The following is a 26006-nucleotide window of genomic DNA, read 5'->3' on the forward strand; positions in this document are numbered from 1 at the left end:
GTCAGCTGATGAATGGATAAACAAAATGTAGTGTATCCTTACGATGGAATACCATTCAGCTGCGAAAAGGAAAGTAGTAGTGATGACCTGGATGAATCCAAAAACATTGCGCCGAGTGAAAGAAGCCAGAGCAGCAGACCCTGTCTGATAAGATTTCATCTCTAGGAAATGTCCAGAAAAGACAAAGCTACAGAGGCAGGAAGATCAGTGGCTGTTGGGCTGGGGCTGGGAACCAGGAGTGACTGCAGGTAGACACCAGGGCTCTTTCTGGGGTGATAGGAATGATCCAAAGCTGGATTGCGGAGATGGTCACACAACTCTGAACACTTACTAAAATATCACTGAATGGTGCACTCAATGCAGTAAGATTTGGTTATGTGAATTATACCTCAGTAAAGCATTTAGCAAATAAAACAAAACTCAGGCTCCAGGAGTGTGACCTGAACAAGGGCAGGCAGCCAGGATGCAGGGCCAGGACTGCTGGGCTCCTACCCACCATTCCTTCCACACCTTGGTGCTTCCGAGGCGCACGGGGGGTGAAGTCATTTGGAGACTTCCAGCCTAACAACCAGCCTAACAAACAGCACAGCACAGACTCTAAGGCCCATGGAAGGGTCAGATTTCTCACAAAAGAACACAGAGGCAAGTAATGGAGCCGAGAGCCCGCCGGCAGCCCAGTAGCGCGGCATGTGCTGGAGAGTGCTTGCCCTCGACACGCATGGAATATTGAAAGAAGAACCTGTCCAGTTTCATTTTCACCAGCACCAACACTAAAGGTGATTAAGATTTGAAATCAGTTGTTCACCCGTCTCCTTCCCACCGCGCCTGAACTGGGGAAGCCACAAGGGAAGGACCATGGTCTTTCACCTCTGGGTTCCCAGCTGTGGACACACCATAGGAACTTAATGGATTTTCCCTGAAGGAGGCACCTGAGAGTACTGTTTAAGGAGTCTGCACCCTCTGCATACCCAGACATTATTCTCAAAACTTTCTGTCCATGAGAATCATCTGAGAAGCCCACTGAAATCCTCCCCACAAGGTGTTCTGAGACAGCAGATCTGGGAGGGTGGGGCTGCGACAACAAGCGTGTTTAATAAGATTCTCAGATGTGATACCAAGACACACCTGCTGCATGTGTTATGAAGGCCAAGGCCTGTACACCTTGTGCTTATCTGTCATCTTTCACTTTCCAGCCCTGTGCTCAGGAGGGACACGAACCCTGTGGGGTAATGTGGTTTTGCTGGATGTCTACTGTACGTTGAATGGCTTGCTAGCACACAATTTGACTTTGGGTGAAGTTTGTCATAACTAAGTTTCTTTATTTTTAAGTAAGTTGACATTAGACACCAATATTTCTGATGGTAAATTGATACATATGAAAAGCAATACCACGTATAACAACACTCCAGTTAGTTCACTAGAGTAGACTGAAAATACGGCCTCATAATGACTTCTGTAACATAGGGCCTAGGGACGGGCATTTGTACCCACATTGTGATTTGACATGACTTCTGTTACACATGTATCATCCCAGGCAGTTCCTCTAAACATCCATTACTACAGATTGCTAATTTGATTATTCACAAATTCCAGCCGCAGTTACATATATGACTGCATATACTCTCATACACATGAGAATCCTGAGGGGATGATAAAATGTCTGACCAATCCTACTTCCAGTCTCTTAGCTCAAATTGTATAATCGTTACACAATGTGGCAATGCACACTCAAAATGGTCTGTTTTAGAACGCCTTCTTAATAAGCTGTTATCAAGAACCTACTAGGCAAATACCACCTTTTTCTTCTGTAGAAATAAAACATTGATAACCCTATTGCAAAATCAGTCTGGGAGAATCTAGGGGTCTTCCAACAGAATCATCAAAGAAGACAGATCACCACTAGAAAACTTGGGCAGACCTATCACCTCCAGAGGAACGAAAAATGAACAAATAAAACAGAACGACAACAAATAATGAAAAGAAACCAGGCAGAGGTTGGTTCCTGACTATGATCATGGCTTGTTTCTCTACACCATCACGTGGCAGTCCGTTGTTCCCTTTGCCAGGCAGTGACAAAGGGTTTCACTCTCACAATGGTTCAGAGAGAACCAAAGCTTGGGGTTGGCTTTGTCCTCCTATCCTAAGCCATGAAAACAGCCTAGGAATGCAGACTGAGCATGCAGCCCTAAGAGTGGCAAACGGCTCTTCTAAATCATGAAGTACATTGCTCCACATTAACTAGATGTTACTGTTAACATAGCCTCCTCTATGACTTATAATTTCAATTCTCTCAACCAGCAAATGTCTCAAAAGATAGATGAGGGTCACCTATATTCTCTCTCCCGTCATAGTCTGTGCTCAATATTTGTTGACTTTGACTCTGACCTTGCGGAATTCAGGAGCTTCTGTAAGAACTCAGCAGAAGGGTATCATGGCTCAGTCTGATCTTCACATACTTGGGAATTTTTATATATTTTTAGAACAGGTTTCTCTCACAAGAGTCTCTCAAATAGATTATTTCCAACTTACTACTTAGGACAAAGAAACTTAATTTTAGGTAATGAAGGGTGGGGAATATACAACTGCCTTAAATGCTGTATTATCCTGTGACCCCGAATCCGTAGATGCATTTACCCCAGGCATTTTCCCCAAAATTCATACACATAAAACAATGACTGCTGAAGACTGAGTTATGGCTCCAAAATAACCCACTTTCCTATAGGTTATTACAACACGCTGAAGCCCTTGGACACAGTCCCCATGGGAACATTCAAAACCCACATGTCAAGCTCTGCAGAAGTGTAAGATATTGCTCAAATGTTATGATTAAAGATTATGATTAAAATATAGGTAAGAGTTTGGAACACAGTAAATGATCAACAGACAAGAACTCCACTTCTCTAGTCAGATCACGGACGTGGTGTTTACAGGGTGACTCTTGGGCCAGTGAAGTTATTCATGCTCAAGTTACCTCTTCACCCCCGCCCCCCCCCCCAAAAACAATCCAGCAGATTGAAAAGTTTCTGAGAGTTTTTTTTAAAATCAGCATATATGAACATGTATGTGTGTATTTCATTGGCAAGGATGATTCCTGAAAAGTTATATGTTTTCATCACAAAAAAAAATTTAAAAAGAGAATGTGCTGGGCCCAGTTGTCTCTGTTACTTCCAGGTGAGACATCCGTCTCTCTTGGTCAGCCAAAGACGGCTGCGATCACAAGGCTCCCTGAAGCTGACTTTCTGCCAATTCTCTATGTGCATTTTCGGTTCTGCCACATGAAAAGGAAATAATGCTGCTATAAACACTGCTGTCATGGCCACAAGAAAAACACAGTGCTCGATAGCTGTGAATTGGGCTCAGTTACTGGGACCAGCCACTATTTGTGGTTGGAAATTTCTGTAGCCTTCTTTGATTAGTTTTGGATTAAAAAAATGCTTTAAATATATACTCTCTGTCTCTCTCTTTCTGGTCTTTCCTCCATAAACCATATAATCATGTGAACTGATAACTGTTAGAGCTATAAACAACACAAAAACTCCACAAAATTTTCTGGAGGAATCATGGCTTCCAGAGCGAGGTTGTGCAGAATTGCACGTTGTCTCCCATGCAGACATCAGAGTGATTAAAAGCACAAGTTTTGTACATCTAAGTTCTTCTTGAGCTGACAAGATCCAGTGTTGCCCAACCAGTCAATTGGGCTCCAAGGACATGGAGGGAGAATATGCCTGGGAGGAGACGTGAGCGCTGGGTGGAAGGCTCATCATTTGTTCTGAGATCCAATAAACACAGCTTGGAATGTAGGCTCTGTCCTTTGTTAGATGGCAGCTTTTGGCAGGCCACATAATCTTTCTGATCCTCACATTCCTCTCATTTAAGATGGGAACAGAAACTTCTCTTGTATTAATGTAATGGAATACAGTAGTAATGTGTACAGTGAATCTGCTTGCAAAAAGGCCTGGCATGGCATACAGTAAGTGCACATTGTAATATCGATATTCTTCCCTACGTATAATGGGTGCATTTTCATATTTCATTTGAAAACATTCAAATTGCATCACTGACACCTACTTTAACGTACATGCTCCTATGCTAAAGAATCAGAATTCACCATGTGTTTGTTTCATAACAACCAAACGCGGAACATAGATTGCAAGTAGGCCTTTTCAAAATGATGACACACTGGTACTCTGGTACGTTGATCATTAGAAAAACTTTAGGTTCATATTTTTTCCCCAAAGCTCTGGTTTAGGAGTTGGAGAAAAGCGATAGGTTGGTTGAAAGAGGAAGCAAGTAAGATAAACAACTTTTGCGTGAAACCATCAGAGTCCCCCCATTGTCTGGTTACAAGGAACAGAAGAATCAACATTTCCAAGGAACCACCATCGTTGGAACAGGTCAAAGCCTAAGAATATGTTTGCTTTTCCTATGATAGAAAAAAATATTACCAGGGGCCAGCCTGTGGCACAGCGGTTAAGTTCATGCACTCTGCTTCAGCAGCTTGTGGTTTGCGGGTTCAGATGCCAGGCATGGACCTACACACCACTCATCAACCACGCTGTAGTGGGGTCCCACATACAAAGTAGAGGATGATTGCCATAGATGTTAGCTTAGGGCCCATCTTCCTCACCAAAAACAAACAGACAAAACAAAACAACAAAATATTACCAGAGACTGCCCTTCTGAGCAAGAGCTGTAAATATGGGTTGTGAGAAGTTTATGAATGCAAAAAGCAAATAGTAGAAAGAACATGAATGGAAAGTGAATTAAAACACTATCGGAATTTGGAAGGTTAGCTCTTCATGAAAGGAATTCTCCAACCAGAACCCAATTAAACATGCTGATTACGGTAACCAGATTCTTATGAGACATCTATGTCTCTCTGTTTTGCCAAATATAAGAATAAATTATCTATTATGCTTATGGACTCTAAAACTTTACCCACATGTGCATTGTATCTACAACAGCTGTGCCACGGCCACTCCATACCATGACAGAGCCTGGAGCAGGCCACACCCTTGACAAAGGGTGGATGAAAAGGCTGAAATCAGAGAAAGGAAAAGTTGGTTAGGGTTGACTTTGAAACCAAGATCAAACAAAAATGACCTCTTGAAAGTCTCCAAATCAAATCCATTTTAAAGTGCAGGAGATAAAGGCGAAACCTACACTGTGAATAATTGCCAAATGAGGGGGTTAATTTAAAAACTATACAATATATCATTGTACATGATACAATATCAAAGTGCACTTAATACGCTTGGCCTTCATAGTTGGATATGGATATGGATAGAAGGGATTTTTCTTTTTTTTAAAGATTGGCACCTGAGCTAACATCTGTTACCAATCTCTTGTTTTTCTTTTCTTCTTATTCTTCTCCCCAAAGCCCCCCAGTATGTAGTTGCATATTCTAGTTGTAGGTCCTTGTGGTTGTGCTGTGTGGGACGCCTCCTCAGCATATTCTGATGAGAGGTGCCATGTCTGCGCCCAGGATCTGAACTGGCAAAACCCTGGGCCGCCAAACTGGAGCACGCAAACTTAACCACTTGGCCACGGGCCAGCCCCAGAATGGATGTTAATTCCTGATTTTCTTATAGCAAACATACCACTTTCATTATAGGACACACACACAACAATACAACTTACTAGTATGTATGTAACTGAGGACTGCCACTCAACAATTTCATTTTAAGTTATGAGCTTTTAAGACATCTTTACATTTAAACTGCAATCCGTGAGAGTATCAAATTATTATTACTAATACACTTCACATTTTACGACACGAGTGCCCAACTCATTTCAAACACTGTGTGTTCCCTCACACAGAGAGACAGGTATCCCAGGGGCACTTAGCTTTTCTGCCAAGGCTGATAGCTGGCTTTGCCAATTCTCAGCCACTGAGGTTGTGACTCCTGCCTGAAGTGAAGGTTGGGGTTTGCTTTGTCTGTTAAGTTCTTAAAGTTTTAAATCAATGTAAGGAGCACTTTCATTAGTTTCAGAGAAAACTATTGTCCCATAAAATTCCTGCACCTACCACAGCCTGAGGTTGAAATTATTTTGAGACTCTAGACTTGGGCCAATTTCAAAAAGCGGGTGTAGGGAATTCTTCTGAAAGTTTCATAGAACAAGCAGCTTGAGTTCTTCCTCCAGCAGAGGAAGGTATGGTACACGCATAATTATATCTTTTCAGAGGGTTCATAACGGGAAACTTGAAAGTGTTGGGGATCAGTGAGCTCAATTTTATTAGAAAGCATAAGCCCACAAACTACTCCCCAATGGACAATATATTGGATTACTGGAGGCAGAGGTAGGAAATTATGATTGATATTAAATCCAAAAAGGTTTTGAAGTAGTAAACATATAGTGATGTTATGTATCAAAGCAATATTACAAATGCGTCATGATGATACCGAATGGTGAAGAAAAGCCTAACTGATATTATTAACCTTCTTGAGGGACAGATAGTGACTTTCTACATATGGCATGTTTACAGGGCACAGCCCTGATATATTTAAACATCTACTATTCACGCTCTCAAGTCTTTTCCATGTACTTGTGCATTTCAACTAGAAATAGAACCGTGCTATAAAATATCCTAGCTTCTCTTTTGGCTTATTATTCTGCAATCCATCACTCTTTATTTTATTACCTAATGATGACCTGGAAGGGAATAGCCACAACTCCCCAGCTTTAGTTAGAGATAATCTCTGCAAATAAAACAAGGTTATAGCTCCTTCGGCTGCTGCAGCAGGAATACAAAGCCAAAACGTCAGCTATTCTGGGCGCTGTCCTCCTTTAGGATCCCTTGTTCAGCTCAAAGTAATCTTCCAGGTGTTGGGAATGGACAGCTTTCTTTCCAATGTGTGGGCATAAGCAATGGTTCTAAAAGTTGCATAAACAACGCTCTTGCATTTTAAGTTGCCTGCTCAAAGGACAGGTCTTTTTATCATCCTGAGTGCTTTCAATAAATCACCTAAAAGCTTCCAGTGTAAATGAAATATATTCTAATCCTACGCTCACCACATCCGTGGGGCTTCTCTGAAGGTCAGTGTAACTCCACCTCTCAGTTCTTGAACTTTACTTGAACGTGCTTGCATTACAACCTGCACAGCTACTTTCTAATTAGGATTTTACCCACATTACATAGTTTAGCGATGGGGGGAGGCTGAGGAGAGTGAAGACTTGCTCAGCTCCTACTATGCACCGAGCCCTGTGCTAAGGGTTCTCATATCTATCTTGGCTCACCCAATCCTCATGCAAACTTACAAGGCTGTTGTTATTTACAAATTAAGGAAACTGAAGCACAGAGTGGTGAGCCATTTGGCTAGTAGGAGAGAAAAATTAGATTTGAACAAGACTTGTCTGACTCCAAAGATTATGTTTTTTCATTAAACTTCCCATTTGCTTAAGACGTCATTTTATTGTTTCTTGTGCGAATATCTGTCTAAATAGAGATCTTCCTTTGCATGTAGGGAGTTCCTATTTTTCCACTCATTTGTTTTCCAGGATGACTACCACAGGCCTTAAACTGTAGGCACTCTGGAATGCTTGTCGACTAGCTTGGTTCTGTATTTTGATAAAACAATTGCTTAATATATAATTGACCTTAACTAAACAAAGTAAATACAGAAAATTTTTCCCATCTGATAATAAGTGCCAACTTTTCATCTCTGAAAGTTAGTATAGGGGCTGGCCCGGAGGCAGAGCAGTTAAGTCCAGTGTGCTCCACTTTGGCGACCCAGGTTCAAGGGTTCGGACCCCAGACATGGATGGACACCACTCATCAAGCCATGCTGTGGCATTGACCCACATACAAAATAGAGAAAGTCTAGCACAGATGTTAGCTCAAGGCTAATCACCTTCAAGCAAAAAATAAGAGGAAGATTAGCAACAGATGTTAGCACAGAGTGAATCTTCTTCACCAAAAAAAAAAAAGTTAGTATAGAATAAGTTTGTGCATCGCTTTTTGTGAAGGACTGAAGGTGGTAAGAATACCCTTTCTCAGAAATCATCATGTGCAACAGGCAATCCAACCTTGTCATGAGCCTGATAATTAAAGGAGACATATGTCCAAGAAACTGAGACACAGGAATTACAACGTCTCTATGCTCATGCAGTAAGGTACAAAGAGCTAAGAAGTGGACAAATGCCACTTAGTTTCTTGAATTGTACTTACATAAACTATATCATCTCCTGTCACCCAAGCAAACTGCAATGTTTTTTATTTAAAATTTGTTGGGTGATTCTCTCTGTCATTAGGAAAATTACTCACATAGTTAGGACTGGAGAAGAGTTCGCTTGCAGATGGCCTTTCCTGAGACGATGTGAATGCACACAGCACTTTCGCTGTTCTCTTTCTTGCTGTGGAAATACGCTCCCAGGGCCACAACAGGCAGGCTTGGATCTGTGTGGGAATTGTCTGGGAAATGCATGCTTTCCGAACTCAACTCAGACAAAGCCCTTTCTATTCAGAGCTTTTCACAGTTACTGCTCCGTGTCTCTGGATACACGGACTCTTCCCTGCACAGACGGAACTACTATCTGAAACTAGGACCTGTCATCCATCCATCTATCCATCCATCCATCCATCCATCTTTCCATCTATCCATTCATTTATCCACTTATCCACCCATCTGCCCACCCTTCATCCATACATCCATTTATCTATCCATCCATCCACCCATCCACCCACTCCTCCAGCCATTCATCTATTTATCCATCCATTCAGCTATCCATCCATCCATTTATTTATCCATCCATCCATCCACCCCTCACCCCTCCACTCATCCATCCAGTTTCTTCCATGGACCAGGAACACTGCTGGGTGCTGGTGGTTCTGAAGGAAGTGTGACAGTTATGGCACTGCCCCTAGGATGCTGGCTTTCTATTGAGAGAGGAGTACATATTAAATTAGTAACCAAATAAGAATAAAATTGAGATAATTCTTTTCAAGGAGAAAAATAAGGTGAGTCATGAATGGATTGTAAGGGAACCTAGCGTGGTTGGAGCACCAGAGAAGTAGGACTTATGGGAGTGACTTTCCAACTGAGACCTAAAGAATACATGACATTTAACCAGAAGAAGAAGGATGGGACTGGTGTTCCAGGCAGAGGAAACAGCATTTACTAAGGCCCTGAGGTGGTGAAAAGCTCAGCCTTATTGTTAAAGAAATAAGGTGGTGCCGATTGAGCCTAGGGAGTTTCCCCGATGAGGCTGGAGTTACAGGTAAAGGCAGGCCCCCAGGGCATCATCACCCTGTTGAGGATGTGGGGTTTACCCAGAGCACAATGGGAGCATGTTGAGTAGGGGAATGACTAGATCAGACTGTGATTTTCCACCTCTGTTGAGGTTGCTCTCTGGAGGGAAATAGGAAAAGAGCAGAGAGGCAGGCAGGTGACTTCAACTTTCATGGAACAGTCTCTGAACCTCTCATTCCCCATGTCTGCTCACAGTTCCCAGGGCTCAACTTGAACTACCTTACACGGAGGTCCTGGCTATTTCTGCCAGCCCAGTCAAAACTAAGAATCTTCTTTCAAAATGTTCCGAACAACTGTGAACCTAATGTGGGCTTACCACATTTAAGGGACAGCCCCTGCTTTTTCACCTAAGAGAAAAATATACAATATACTTACATGAAAATATAAATTGTGATGGGATGGAATGACCCTAAGGTCGTCAAGGCAAATGTTTTTCACAGACTTTGAATACCAAAAGAAATTACCGATTGCTTAAACTACACTTCACTTTATATATTTTGCTCCAAATTTCTAATGTCTTAAGAGATGGAGATATAACTATTCAATGACAGAAAACTGGAATAACTGGATATATTATGTCATTGCCTATTGAAGCTTTCTATTATTTTAGTACCATTTTTAAACCAGATAAGGCAACCCTATTTTAGCATCGCTGTAAATACAGTGAGTAACAGAATGTGGATTTTTTTTTTCAGTTTTGTCTTTTTTTAGTTTAATTTTTGTTTCACAACTGGTAACTTTTTATATATTGGCAGTGCATGCCTTATTGTACATGTCCAATCACTGTCAATTAACTATACAGGAAAAAACATAAGAATCTTGCCTACATTTCTTTAGATTGGAATTTTTCAAATGAGATATTCTTACTTAGTTTTCCTATAATTTCACAGAAATTACAGAAAAGAGAATGTGAAACTAGCACTGTTTTGCTACTAATTTAAAATATGGAATTTACTTGATTAAATGTCTTTAAAACACAAATGCTATTCTTCCCCAAAAAACCCCACATTAAAACAAACCCTTGAGCAGTGAAAAATATGCGCAGTAAAGGACAACGGATGAGCGTCGTTATGAGACAAAGGAGTCAAATCAGTAAAAGTGATGCATACCTCGAATAACTGGGGAATGGAGTACCAACAGAAGCGCAAATGCAAGTAGTGGCTTCTGGTTGAGTTCTGAGGCTGAGGGAACCTGAGAGTTGGGGCGAGATTACTGAAGATGGCCGTTTCCCAAAATGAGCAAGGGCAGGACTCCACTGAGAGTATATATTCACTTTAATACCGTCTGGCCTCAGGCCTACAGATGACGACTCCTGGATTTCTCCTTCTGGAGTGATTTAGAGTAACCACACTCACCAACACCGAAAACTCTCACACATCCTTGCACACGCAAGCCCCTGAGTGCCAACTTATTCCTGTATAATAAGTCATGAAATACAATTTCCAAGCATACTGAGGAAGCATTGCGCTGCTTTTCCTTCCAGGCCAGTGACACAGGAGACTTAATGTTAATCAAATCTGTGACAGAGGCAGGAACAGCCCACCTCAGGGGAGGAAGGCCTGCCTGCACCGGGTCTGACAGCCCCGTCCCCACACAGGCCTGGCCAGGTCTCGTCCTCGAGGTCTAGTTCTTTCCCTAAGTAGCGTGGGCTACTTCCTACTATTTTATCTTTTCATGTTCCTTTTTTCCCCCTCCAGACCAGTGGCTGTGTAAATGATTTTAGTAAAGAATTCTTGTTTCTCCATTAAAAAAATCATTTATTCATTGAATAAATTTTTACAGAGGCCTTTACTATGTGCCAAGCACTACTGAAAGTGCTGGGGATAAAGCAAGAAAAAGTCAGCAGAAGGCCCTGCTCTACTCTCAATATTTAGCACTGCAGATGGCTTGCTAAGTATTAAGAAATCATTCTTAGCTCCAAACTCCCCTTTTAACCTCTGCTCTGTGATGTTGGGGCTGGAACTTTACAAATCCAGTTCTGCTGTGCCACTTGCTCTCTGCTCACCTCTGCCAACAGCCAACGCAATGAAGGACTGGAGACAATGAAAAAGGTAGAAGAACTTGTTCCTTCCTGTCAGATCCCTGTGGACTTCCTTTCTGGCCCCTGTGGACTTCCTGTCTGCTCCCTGTGAACTTCTTGTCTGTCCCCTGAGGATTTCCTTTCTGCCCTCTGTGGACTGCCTGTCTGCCCCCTGTGGACTTCCCATCTGCCCCCTGTGGACATCCCGTCTGCCCCCTGTGGACTTCCTGTCTGCCCCCTGTGGACTTCCTGTCTGTCCCCTGTGGACTTCCTGTCTGCCCCCTGTGGACTTCCTGTCTGCCCCCTGTGGACTTCCTGTCTGCTCCCTGTGGACTTCCTGTCTGCCCCCTGTGGACTTCCTGTCTGCCCCCTGTGGACTTCCTGTCTGTCCCCTGTGGACTTCCTGTCTGCTCCCTGTGAACTTCTTGTCTGTCCCCTGAGGATTTCCCTTCTGCCCTCTGTGGACTTCCCATCTGCCCCCTGTGGACTTCTCATCTGCCCCCTGTGGACTTCCCGTCTGCCCCCTGTGGACTTCCCGTCTGCCCTCTGTGGACTTCCCATCTGCCTCCTGTGGACTTCCTGTCTTCCCCCTGTTCTGTCAGCCTTGCCTGGCCCTGGCAGTGAGTTTGCTCCAGTGACAGCCGCTGACTGCAGTTCACAGCTCACCTGAAGACCCAGCAGCAGCATGCCCCTCTGAGTCCTAGCACTGGCTGGCCAGCTCCTCCTACTCAGGTATCTGAGCCTAGCTCCCAGTTCTAAATTATAGGAACCCCAACTTCTTCCCATAGTTGCCCAGCCCCAGAGGCAGTGGCTGTTTCCTGCATTGCTATCTTGGGGTGCCTTACTGTTCTCTTTTTTAATTTTCCAGTTCTTTAATTCCTACTGAAGGTGTTAAGTTAATTCTCTCTTTTCAATTAATCTGTGTGGTTTCTGTCTCCTAACTGGACTAGGATTGATACAGATAATGATAAAAACTAAGTAGAAAAATGAAGCAGGGGAGGGGAGGAGGAAAGTGTGGAGGAGGAAGAGTAGGCAATTTTAGATGGGGCCAGGGAGGCCCTCATGGTGGTGACATTTAAGGAGGAAAACAGCTACATGTGTGTTAAACAGATATGATCAGGCTACTCTGGGTGAGCCTCAGGCAAAGCAGGATCATGCTTTAAAGATCCTGGTTTTATCTGATCTCCTCTTTTATTCTCACATTCCTTCTCCACCAAGGGGATCCACACGGCTGTTCCCAGCCTGATCTTGGCCATGGAGAAATCCTGGTCATACTGGTGCAGAGATGAGCACCATTCTGATGATTCCTCACACCAGGTATTCTACTGGCCATGATGAGAGTCCCTGTGAGGCTTCCCTGGGCGGACGGGGAAAGCACCTGCCTCTCAAGAGAAGGACACCAGGAACACCGAACGCTAATCAGAGGGGAGGCCTGCCACCTTCCTCTCCCCACTGCTGCCCGGCCCAGGTCTCCAGGCCAAGGACACGTGTGCTTTATTTTAAAATCTCTGGCACATATTCCAACATTTAAACTCTTTCAATTGGCTCCTCCCCATAAGGAAAAGTAATAGCATCCAGTGTGTTTCAGTGAAAACATCGCTGGACAGAGAATCTGAAGTTCTGTATCCTAGACCTGTGCGAACCCCATCTGGTTTTGTAATATTAGCCAAGCCACTCCACCCCTCTGAATCTCAGGTTCATCACCTGAAAAATAAGGAAAATGGAGGAAGCCATAGATTTTATAATTAAATTTCTCTAATCATCTCATTTTTGTTTACAACTAATGGTAAGCTAATAGGAAAATCTGTGGTTACTTCAAGTATAAAAGATTATCTTATAAAATGTTACTTGATCTTTTTCTAGTGATGAAACACATTCAGTTTTGTCAATTTCAAAATTTATACTATACTCATTCTTAATTAGCATAAATTTATGTAATGATCTAGTGCTTTCAGTTAGTTCTCCATACCTACCTTTTAAATTTCCTAATAACCACCAACTTCAGCTACTCTTTATCCAAAAACCTTACTTTCTCTACAATTTTCCTGCATGCTTACCTAGAGTGACACATTTGTATGTTGTTATGCCATCACTGGCCTTCTCACATAATGACATTTTTCTTTTTAGTCTCATATTATCTCTTCTGACCATGCCCCATGCTGATTCTTCCTCTCTACTCTTGTTTTATTTTCCTGGCTCAGGAACATTTCTCAAAGTCAGTTGAAAGTTTGGCAATATTTCAGACAGTTTCCTAGGATTTATTGGGTGCTTTAGAAAAACTCCTAATGACTCGAGTTCCCAGAGAATCCCTGGAGTTTGTGGCTGGAAATAAAACCTAGTGCAGTTCGAACCAGGGTCCTCAGTAAGTCCCCAACCAAGTGGGGAAATTCTTAAACAGAACCGAGAACTGTGGCATTTACAAATTTTCCAACACTGTTGAAAACAAGAGAATAATTAGACTTCAGGAGAAGTGATATGTACTCTACATTAAAGCCTGAACAAATAGAATGCTTTAGACAAGAGGAGCATGCAGATTTTGTGCCAAGGACAATTTATTTTTTAATTTTTACTTATTTATTTGCTAAAGTATTAATCTAAGTACAGAACTAGCATGAATTCCTTCAAGAAAATCTAATCCTGTCACACACAACAGAATATATTCCTAAAGAAATGTCATTTAAAAGTATTGACAAATGGGAGTTTTAAAAAACAGTTGTCAGAAACCTTACTGATTAAACCATTTCTGAATAAACTATGTGCTTCAAAAGAAAATTTAAGGTGTTTGGCATTAGTCATGAAAAGAAATCAGATTAAACGGACTATAAAATGAATTTTATATTTATTCGTACCTCAAAATAGAAGTTGAGAAGATATAATATTTTTGTTTGTAAATTTGAAATACAATCATTCATTGCAAGAAGAAAAAGAATTTTGCTTAGTGTTAACAGGAAATTGGGGATACAAAGATGAATAAAACAACGTCTCTTAAAGAACTCACAGCCTGATATAAAAAAGCAAACCTGTAAATAAATAATTATGGAATGAATTCCATGTATCTTAATAGAGCCCCCTGATACACTACAAATGGGGCCACTAAGCTCAGAGAAGGCAGGATGCTGAGGAAGGTGGCACTGAGGTGGAAATCAAATGAGAAAGTCATCACACATCATCATCAATGATGATGCAATGGAAATTCATGTAAATGATCTTGCAGGTCCCCACAGGACAGCAACAGGCTCAGGATAAAAAGAAAGAAAATGTGATCTAAAGTGCTGGTTCTGGAGTCAGGCCATCTAAGTCCAAAACCACTCTTTTAAGAATTATCTTGGGAATCATCTGTAAAATGGGGATAATAAAGTGGTCTTGGGCAATGATCTGTAAAATATGTTAATAATAGCACGTAGCAGAAACTGACTTCCAGACTGGCAGTGTGAAGAGTGTGGCAGACCCTCTCTCTCCAGTGAAACAACCATTTATCTGCTGAAAATAATGCACACATACACATGCATGCAGGCATGCAAACACACACACGCAAACCATTTAAAGTCTCTGGAAATTGTCCTAAGGGCGTAAAAAGTGGAGAAACATTAATTGAATTAAATTTAATAAATCTCAGAAAGAATGATGAAATTGGGTGGCACCTGAGCCATGGTATGGTCACATATTGACCTTGCCCCTGCTCAATGTGACAGAGCTCTATTCCATGCATAGGCAGCCAAGGAGACAGGGGATCCTTATTCCCCCCGACTCTAATAATAGAGCTGTATTTTCATATCAGGAGAATCAAGACATCAGCATCTTTCACCCCCTCAGTTCTATACTGCAGAAGTTCTATTCTAGACAGGCATGGCCAGGAAAACTGATTTCTCTTCTGTGAAGTAGTTTCTACTCATAGGGTAAAAACTATACTCTGGACTCAGCAAGCTGAGCATAATGGAGCCCTGCACATTCTCACCTTGACTCTCTTGTAAGGTAGAGGCTTCAAGGCAGGAAGCAAAAGCAGAGAAAACCAAGAGTTACCATCCTCACTAAGAGCTCCACTCATAGAAGAGAGGTGTCACTCTGGGAAAAGCAGGAGACTACCAACCCCAGCTCCTCGGCAGTAGTGGAGACATTTTGTCCAGGAGGAGAGGCAAGCTGTAAGAACAAGGAGCTTACCTAGAGGGGCTGATTTTATTTGGAACAGAGTGTGCAAAAGTTCATACCTAAGTGCATTGTCAAAAATAATGGAGATCTTGGATGTGAGCAATTAAGACAAAGCTGGCAGCTCCACGATACACATAACAATAAGCAAAACAGTTCACAGACTAGAAGTTTAGCAGACACACTCAGGGAAAAAAACAGCCAAGAAGATTTCTCCTGATGTTGGAGGAGTATAAGAAACAGGCAGCATCCTAATCCTGCAAAAGAACTCTTCTTTAATCAAATCACATTCTGGAGCAATTTATACCCCAGAGTGTTGTAAGAGAGAGAGAAAAAAAGAGCAATCATCTATCAAGCCGACAGCTGGGTGTGATATCAATAGAGGTAGACCATAGAGGCTTTCAGGATGACTGTGCCTGTGCCCAAGGCTGCACTCTCTGAGAGAAAAAAACAGTGACTGCATGGTGCAGGAAAACAGATTTCACTGAACTAGTCTTGTCAAGTCACTAAACAAACAAGTAAAAGAGAAAACAATAGCAACGAGCCCTGGAATGGCACATGGTGCTCAGCATCTAGAGTTGCTACAACATATTATCTATAATGTTCAGTATTAAGCAAAAATTATGAGACAAGCAAAGAAACAGAAGTGTGACCCATACACGAGAAAAGAAAGACATAATAGAAACTGCTTCTGAGAGGACCCAGATGTTAGACCTAGTAGATAAATACTTCAAAGCAATGATTACAAATACATTCAAAGAAGCAAAGGAAGCTATGTCTAAAGAATTAAAGCAAGTCCTAATGAAAAAGCCTCATAAAATAAACAATAAGAGAAATTATAAAAAGAACCAAATGGAAATTCTGAAGTTGAAAAGTAAAATATCCAAAATGAAAAATTTATTATAGAAGCTTAATAATAGATTTGAACTTTCAACAGAGAATCAGTGAACTTGAAGCTAACCAATAGAGGTTGTGCCATTTGAAGAGCACAGACGAAAAAAAATGAATGCAATCTCAGAGAAATGTGGTTCACCGTTAAGCAAGCCAATGTATTCATAATGGAAGCACCAAAAAGAAGAGAGAGAGAAAGGAGCAGAAAAAAATATCTGAAGAAATAATAGCTGAATATCTTGCAAACTGACAAAATACCATTAATCTGAACATTCAGGAAGTTCAGCTAACTCCAAGAAAGATACCCACACTGACACCTATATACAGCATGGTAAAAATGCTGAAAGACAAAGACAGAGGAACTCTTGAAAGTAGCAACAGAAAAACAATCCTTAGGTACAACAAAACTACAACGAGATGAACAGCTGACTTCTTACTGGAAACAATGGGTGCCAGAAGGCAGTAGGGTTACACAGTCAAAGTGCTGAAAGAAAAAGCAAAACAATACAGAACAACAACAAGAAAGCTGTTAACCAACAATCTCTATCCAGCAAATCAAAACCACAAGGAAATACCATTTCATACCCTCTAGGATGGCTATAATAAAGAAGGACAACAAGTACTGGCCAGAATGTGAAGAAATAAGAACCTTTGTAGATTGCTGGGGGGATGCAAAATGGTACAAGTACTATGGAAAACAGTTTGGAACTTCCTCAAAATGTTAAGTATAGAATTTCCATAAGACCAAATAATTACACTCTTGGGTATAAACCTAAATGAAATGAAGCATATGTCTACACAAAACTTGTCCACAAATGTTCACAGAAGAATTATTTACAATAGCCAAGAAAAGTACACACAATAATATCCATCAACTGAGGAATAGATGAATAAGAAATGTAGTATATGTATACAATGGATTATCATTTACCAATAAAAATAATAAAATATTGATACGTGCTACATGGATGAACCTTGGACACATTATGCTAAGTGAAAGGAGCTAGTCATAAGAGACCACAAACTGTATGCTTCCATTTATAAGGAATAGCCAAATTAGAAAAAGCTATAGAGACAGAAAGTAAATTAGTCGGTGACCAGGACTGATTTGGAGAGGGGAGGAGGTGGGGGAGTGAGAGGAAATGAGGACTGACTGTGAGAGATTCTTTCCGGGGTGATATAGATTTCTAGAATCAGATTATAGTGGTGTTTACACAGCTCTGGGAATACACTGAAAACCATTGAATTATCCATTTTCAAGGGATTAAACTCCATGATATGTGAATTATAGCTCAATAAAGCTGGTTTTTTAAAAATAGTACCTACCTCTTAGAGTTGTGATCAGGCTAAGTGAGATAACAAATGTGAAGCTATTAGCCAAGTATTTGGTATGTAACACTCATTAAGTTACTATTGTTCCTTCTGCTATTTTCATTGTTATCTTTGTTTCCTACACTGTAAGTTGCCAAGTAATTCTTAGAAAGCACCCACTGTGTGACATACATTTCTGTGTCTGTGGTTGGTAATCACAATAGATTTGTGATGTCAGTTTGGTAGAGACATAAGAATAACAGATATTACTTTAAAAAAAATCTTATTTAGCAACATAAAAAATATTTTGTGTCAAGATACTTGGTGGCAATACCAGGATGACTTTAGACATCTTTTTCGGGTTTACGGATCTTGTCTAGTTTAACTATACTTGGGCTTCATAAACAAATGCTAATCTCTTAACATTCACAGATGGTGTTATCAAGGGCTCCTTGAACTTGACAGATGTTAGCAGTCTTCCCTGGGGCAGCTTGTTACTCCTCCGTTTCTGGGCATCACGGCTCAATTCTACTATGAGAATTTGGCTCGGACAATCCTCCCTCCAGAAACCCACGCTGAGGTTGCCACCCCGCCACCCCCGCCCAAGGCAGGATGAAGCACGGTCCTCTGAGCTCTCCTAGCACCAATTTGTCCTCATGTCATTATGTCATCACTCTATAGTGAAATCACCTATGCCCTGCCCTTCTCATCAGACAGTAGCCAGCTCTGGCAGGCTTCGGGAACACACAATCTGAAACTCATTCATTATTCACATTTGACCCAAAGTAAAATGCTGTTTTTGGTTTTGCCTTTCTTCTTGAGGAATATTTATTTACTATAAATAGGATCACAACATCAACTATTAACTTTCACAGCCTTCCTCATCTCACTTATTAGAGGGCTACAGCAAAGTTTTCCCAAACTCAAAATCTGAGAACCGGGAAAAGAAAAAATTTATCTGTGTGGAAACTGCATTTCTCAGAACTGCACGGTCTCACAATTGTAAGCCATTTTCTCTAACTGAATGATACCCAATATTAAACTCTTAACTAAGCAATGCATTTTAACTTAAAAGTAATATTCCCATTCTGTAGATGAAATAGGAAGAATGCAAGATGGACTACTTCCCACAACCAGGGACCTTGTTTGCAAAGTGCTCTCCACTGGGGTCTGCAAAGGTGTGTGAGCAACAGAGCAAAAAAAGGGAATTCTGCTGCCTCCCGACTCCCATCAGACAGTGGGTCAACCAGAAACTCTGAAAAATAAAGCTTATATGAAATCTACCTGGAACATTACGTAGAAGCTGAAAGAATCAAGAAGAACAATAGCGACAAAGGAGCCATCCCTACTGTAAAAGACCTGCTATTTTTCCTCACAGGTTAACAGATTTGGAGGACGAGGGGTGGAGCAACCATCTGCCAAGAAAGACATAACAGACTTGGCAGCTACTGCAGGGACTTTCCCATTCAATATTTTTATTATCCTGCAAAAGACCGAGAACTTTTTATCCTCCTTTTTTCTTCATTAAAAGGCCTTTGATTTGTCCTATCACATGGCAAATACTCCTGAACCTCACACTCCTGAGTCTAGTTGAGGTCATGTTTGTAACGACCATCTACAGACGGAATGTCAGTGAAGCTGGAATTAAGGTACTTGGTAGACTAATGATGAAGGCATACAAATGTCTATTCCAGGGACCAAGTTCCAGTGTTTATTATCCAGAGGAGTCTTTTTTCCTGTTCTTCTCACTTCTTTATCTTTCATGTAGTTGAACACTTACAACTTTTGCTATTAATTCCCATTGAGTTCAAAAAGAGCCAGAAGTCTCAAGCTGTTGCCAGCCACCTCTATTCACGGGACTGACTCCAGGGCATGGCTCAGCCACGGTGAGAGGGCCCTGGCTCACAGAGACCGGGGGCGTCACCAGGCCTGCATCCCTGCTGGGTTAATGCGAAACACCTCACCCAGTCTCCATAAATTCAAGGGGACTGAGCTCTGAAGGGCATGGCACACCTCATTACCACACAGATGGCTTCCATTTCTGGTTCCAGCCTTTGTTGAAGAAAGCCCAAGAAGAGATACCTCCCTTTAGTGCATATCATGAAGACTTCTAGTCCTTTAATTAAGGAATACCTACTTTTCTTGGGAGAGGATGGAACAAATCAGCCACACTGTCTTCATGCTTAATAAGTGTGCCAAATAACACCACCCTGTCCTTGGCAACTCCCCATTGTATCCCGTCTCACACCAAAAGCCTTTTATAAATGAAAGCAAACATGGGGCCAACCGATACCAAATTTCCCTAAAAGGCAGAATGTTAATATTTTAAAAAATATTTTGACAGGATTTAGCATTGTCACATATTTAGTATTTTAAGGTGTTGGTTATAAATGTCCCTTCAGTATGTAATATTCACATCCACATCCACAAAATCCTTGTGAGATGTAGGCCAGGAATTCCATCTTTCCACAGAGGGAAAGAAGTTTAAGACAGACTTAAAGAATTTTCTAGAGATGCTTTAATAAATGTTCAAAAGCCTGTTTGCCACACCTTTAACATGGTCAAGACCTTAAAGTGTTTTGATCACACATTTTCACTCTGCTACCTAAGCCATGTCTCACTCATCTGTGCCTGACTAATTTGTGCCCAAGGATCTAAGTTTCTTCGAAGCAATTTTCCCCCAAAAATATGGAAATATTTTAAGAAAAGTAAAAGACAAGCCATTAAGACTTCAGCTTTGGGTCAGCCTGAGGGAAACAGGCATGTTCTCAACTTTGCAGGTGTCCCTCACTCTAGGGTCCCAGGAAAGGGGACCACCTGGACCATCAACGCGATGTTTAATGTCTAATCAGATATTAAGAAAGCGGGAAATGCACCAATAGAATCCTTACTCCAGTAAGACCAGCACTGCCCTGCCATGAATTCATCACCCTGTTTGGAATGAACGCCCTAATTTGTAAACATGTTATCATCATCAGAATGACAGAAGTAAAGAGCTTTCAAGTATCTGATCCAATACTCAACATGGCCGATCAGCTGAGTCCTGTGCTTCTGTTCAAAATGAAGACCTTTCTCCAGGGTTAGTAATGGAGCAGTGAGTTAGAGCAAGACCACCCCCTAAGACGTCAACATCTTCAGACAGGGCCATAAGTTCTTAGGTCCAGTTTCAGAGCGCAGCGCTCTCCCTCAATTATTCTACAACAACAACAAAAGGCTGGATGTGTTCGCCATTTCCCAATGGGCCAAACCAGGCAGTGCAACATATCTTAGACAGGACTGCTTAGCAATTTTCTCGGGCTTTTACAGATCAAAGAAGTCTGTCCTACAATAATAGAAGAATGAGCTAAAACATTTCAACAGGAAGCTGTCCTCCTTGCCTTGCATACATCACTGTCCCCACAGCCCCACTACAGGCGGCAAGAGCTGTACTCACCAAACCTTTGCAAGTCGAAAGAGCCACTGAGGAATTTTTGTGGGATCGTAGGGAGCCTTGATAAAAACAGAAATCCTCGGGGGGGAAAGCCTGCACTGACTTAGTGCCTCCCTTTCCCAGCGTCTGTACGATAAATCCAGGAGCCACCAGATTGCGGGAAATTTTCAAATCCATGTGGAAGTCGTGCCTGAAGCCTTTCAGCCGAAGGTGAAGAGAGTCAACTCCGAGCGGGGCCAGCGCTCTCCTCCTCCTCTGGGAGTGCATGATTTCGTGGGACACGTAGTCCCCATTGTGGTCGACTTCATAGGGAGACACCAGGTCATACTCTGAAAGAGAAAGAGGGGGACTGGCTAAGTAACTTCAGAATTCTGAAAAGAATCAGGAAGTCTTTGAATATAATTTATTACCAGATGACACTTTCACCCAGTAAAAAATGATGGAAGAAATTTCAGCATCTACTCGTCCTCAAATCCAAATTGTAGCAGGCATAAAATTGGAGTTAAATGGGAAAATCTTGGGGGCTGACTGCGTGTTGTAGTGATTAAGCCACTCTGTGGCATGCTCTGCTTTGGTGGCCCAGGTTCGTGGGTTCGTAGCCTGGGCGTGTATTTACACCACTCATCAGCCATGCTGTGGCAGCGACCCACATACTAAATAGAGGAAGATTAGCAATGGATGTTAGCTCAGGGCCTATCTTCCTCAGCAAAAAAGAATATAAATAAATAAATTAAAGGGAAAATGTTAAAAGAAGCCTTTAGAGAAATCACTGCTTTGCCTATAATGTGTTATTACCAATCCAGCAAATTCTAAGACACCTCAAAGGAAAAAACAGATCACAGATCAATTAAAACTAAAAATGGACTTTTAGGATTATAGTTTGTAAGTTTTACTCTAGAGTAATTATAATATGTCATCATTTTTATAGTTCTAAACATTCCTTTAGTCATATTCTTTGTCTTTTACCAACATCTTCATTGCTCTAAGAAGTTTTAGCTTAAAAATATAATTTTTCAGAAAACTGTTAAAAAGACAAATGTGATGGGCATTCTTTGCTGCTTAATTTTTTAATATTTAATTATTAACTCATGGAACCTATAGGAGACAGGCAGAATGCACACATATTCCAGATTTCCCAGCTGTGAACATTTGAGAGTGCTCACGTGTGTATTTGCTCCCCAGTGAAACCCACTGCTGACCCTCCAACGGAGATGGTTTCTTGGCACCTGATCATATTTCACACTTCAGGGCCCTATGAAGACATGCTCCACACTCTTCTTCCCACTCTAATTTACAGGCTTCTAGCCTACAAGGCATTCAAATAAATGATTTCTCTTTAAAGAGTCAAGAGCTATCAGATTGCAGGGCACCCATACAAGTCTGCGAGGCTTCAAACACAGACAAGCTTATAGCTTTACGTTCTGTGTACACTTGAGCCATTTCCTTCTCTATGGAAAGTATGGAGAGAAACTTTGCAGCTCCTTTTATTACCAATGTATGCTGTCAGGAGATTGTTCTGTTAGATGCTTAATCACTGGGGCCCTTTTCTTCTTTAGTGTAGGTTGGACGCGCTTCTTGGAGTCAGAAGATAAAACAGCATCCCACAGAAGTTGCATTTGGTTATAAGTGAGCAGCAATTTGGTAATTATTTTTTCTGGAAAAAAGGTTTTCTTCACAAACTCTTTCAGTGCAAATTCTTGTCCACATGTCCCTGTGCCATCCTGGCAGGTAACTGAAGGGTCACACTGGGACAGAGCAGGTGGCAGCCAAGGGACGGAGAAGGCACGTGTTTGCGTTTGGAGGAGGCAGAGAGGGCCATGGATGGTAAGGCAGGGCCTGGAGCCCCCATGCTGAAGCCCATGGCGAGGGAAGGGTCCCAGGCCAGGCAGTCAACCCAATCAAGGGGCAGGATAACCCAGGGCTCGGTTACAGCCTCTGCAACCCCAGGCGCCCTGCTTTCTCAGGAGCTTTGATGTGGGACTCTTCTGGGCCTGTCCCGCCACCCAGGTATGAATGGGCACTTTGAGGGGAACTGGGGAAGTGGGCCGCATGCAGATTAGACAGGCAGCATGTTCTAGCGGGCAACTTGACAACCAACCATCAAGATATACGTCAAAGCAGGGCGGTTGTGTCTGATAGGGCAAAATACAGTGGAGTTTGTTTCATGTTTTACTTAGGAAAATGAGAAAGGAAAACGAATGTGGTTAAATTGCATGCAATGATAGAAGAAAGGGGGAAACAAGTCAGGAATTGTGTGTCTGGACTAAGTATGGGATGGCAGCCTGTGCAGGGCCACGCCAAAAGACAGAATTGAAATGTCATGCCCGGTTCGCTTGCATTACCCAATCCTCAGCCCCGGCTCTCCAGACTAGGGGAAGGCTGGTGCGATGTGGTCTTGTTATCACCTATCACCCGGGCCTCCAGGGCTCTCACCATTAGGCTGTTTCCATTCCAACAGAGGCTGTGCAGTGCAGAGAGAAGCACGCGGACTGTTCCAAACACTGGCTAATCGACGAATTTACTGCCCATGAAAAGATGATTACCATTTTTAAAAAATCAAATTGTTTCCAGATGATATAAGCCATATTCTTAGGAGCTTGATTTTGGAGGGCATTTAATATCTATCTTTCAAAATAATGACTGATAAGCTCCTTTTACATAAACACATACAGTGTTGTGCTAATAAATGTCTGACAACCAGTTATCTGGGGAGAAAAACCCAGCCTGGATTGTAGCATTTACCAATCTCCCTGGTGTAAGCACTCCCACCGTGGCTGACATGTGATGTCACTGCACACGAGATGCACAGCAGCACACCATTATATGGTATTTCCACCTTACAGATAGCAGACATGCAAATAACCTCAAGAACATAGATAAGAGTAAAACATAGCAAAATAATGATGAGGTGATGATGTTTGAGAATTTTAATTTTTTTGTGTGTGAAGAAGATTGGCCCTGAGCTAAAATCTGTTGCCAATTCTCCTCTTTTGCTTGAGGAAGATTGCCACCGAGCTAACATCTGTGCCAAGCATCCTCCATTTTGTGTGGGGATGCCATCACAGCATGGCTTGACGAGCTGTGCTATGTCTGCGCCTGGGATCGGAACCTGCGAACCCTGGGCCGTCAAAGCGAGCGTGTGCACTTAACCAATCCACCACTGGGCTGGCCCCTTAATTTTGTTTTTGATGTGACTTATTTCATGGTGAGTTGATATATTTTAATTTTCAACAATCAGTTCGCAAAATTCCTGAAAAGGTACTCATCAGCTCTGGAGACACCAGCTCTGCGCCACTGCAAAGCCACTCATTGCCATCGGTCACAACGCCCTCCTGAGAGTGACGGAGAAAACGTATGATGGAAGAAGCCCTGTCTTTGGATTCAGTCCAGTAGTTTTCAACCAGAGGTGACTGCCCTCCCCCACGACAGGAGACAAATGTCTGGAAACGTTATTGTTTGTCACAAAGCAGGAGGAGATAATGGTGCTCCTGGAATCTAGGGGTAGAATCCAGGGATGACATTACACATTCTTCAATGCACAGGACAGACCCCACAATAAAATGCCAATAACGCCAAGGTGGAGGAATCCTGATTTAGTCACAAGGCAGCCCTTAGTATCAAAGGTGTCCTGTCGGTTATGGATAAATGAATGTGACAAAGCTAAAGAATTCAATGAATCAATGAAACCAGCATAGCATTTTATCACACTTGGAGAGAAGGCAATATATAACTGCAATCAACTGAAAATTTTGAACTAACTTTTAAGCTTATGTTTTAAGATTATAATCCCCAAAACTATTGGCCTGTGATTTCAAGAAAAAATTAGTGAGTTTCTAATCTTTGAGAACCCTTTAAATAAGATCTTGGTCCTGTACAGACTTTTTTAAGGAGAAAAAATTCACACACGGCTGCTCCAGTCAGTTCCCTGGACTACTCGATTCAAGAGGTTTTTTGACCACAGCATCAAGCCCTGGAACACTCTGGTTTCAGACTGTGCGTGAGGTGTGGACCACCTGTGAGTGAGCTGGTCTGGTCCAGCTGCAGAGTGTGGATTTTGCACACTGCATCCTGACTTCAGTGACATTGCACCACGGGCTGAAATATACGGTGGGAGTACTTACCCCATGGGAACCAGCAAATGTTACAAACTAGACCTCGAAGAGCCTGTCGTTAAACATTTACAAGCACACCCCCAGGTGAACCTGAAAGAAACTGCTGTGACTCATGATAGGTGAATGCGTGAATGTAAATCAATATAAACCGGCAGCATGCACGCACATGCACGCACGCACGCACACACACACACACACACACAGAGTCTATCATGTCCAGCGAAACGAAGCTCTAAAGAAGTTCCAAACTTCGCCCTGGAGGCTCAGTGTGCTCTAGAATTAGAAAGTTAACAAGTTTGTGATGCTCCTGCTCTTAACAGGAGCCACTATGTTTACTACAAAGGTAAATTTACAGGGAAAAGCATTCAAGTCTCTTATTAAGGAAGAGCAATGCTGAACTAGCCAAAATGAAATGGGTGTACTTAATATCTGAAAATAGAATTGATCTCAGTTTAGTTAGCATTGTTGCCTCAGAGAATACATGGAGTTCTCTTTCCTATTGCATAATTATTTCAGACACTAGCAAAATTTGCAATATAGTTTGAAATCTGTGTCAAACAAAACTCATGGCCAAAAGAGTTATTTCAGAGCCAGTTTTTACAATGAACACCTAGATATCCAACAGTAAACTGACCCCAGTGTCACATGGTGCACTCCAGTTTTATTCTAGATCAAGAGGTAACTCTGCTGAGCAAAAAGGCTCTTTGCTCTGGTTGTGCAGAAGCCTTCCAGTGACACGCACTCTCTGAACTCAGAAGACGTAAAACACACACAAATGCAGGATGAGGCTGGCGTGTCCACTAAGCTAGAACTTCACTGATGATGGCTGCACCTTCCTCTTCAGTTTC

The 26006-nt window shown here is 42.0% G+C and overlaps 1 protein-coding gene and 1 long non-coding RNA gene across 3 annotated transcripts in view; one reads left to right on the forward strand and one right to left on the reverse strand.

The window, feature by feature from the left end:
- The window catches only part of ADAMTS16 (ADAM metallopeptidase with thrombospondin type 1 motif 16), a 154604-nt gene that overhangs the window by 126257 nt on the left and 2341 nt on the right, over positions 1–26006 (reverse strand). For both annotated transcript variants that reach the window (XM_023625871.2, XM_023625872.2), the window contains exon 3: positions 21050–21375. In XM_023625871.2, coding sequence (XP_023481639.2) covers positions 21050–21375 — 326 coding nt within the window. The remainder of the gene's footprint in view (positions 1–21049; positions 21376–26006) is intronic.
- LOC138919760 (uncharacterized) lies at positions 11600–18425 on the forward strand. Its single transcript, XR_011430284.1, has 2 exons — positions 11600–12003; positions 18049–18425. It is a non-coding gene; the product is annotated as an uncharacterized lncRNA (long non-coding RNA).

This window comes from Equus caballus, chromosome 21, assembly GCF_041296265.1.
Source record: "Equus caballus isolate H_3958 breed thoroughbred chromosome 21, TB-T2T, whole genome shotgun sequence".
In the NCBI taxonomy this organism is placed as follows: domain Eukaryota; kingdom Metazoa; phylum Chordata; class Mammalia; order Perissodactyla; family Equidae; genus Equus; species Equus caballus.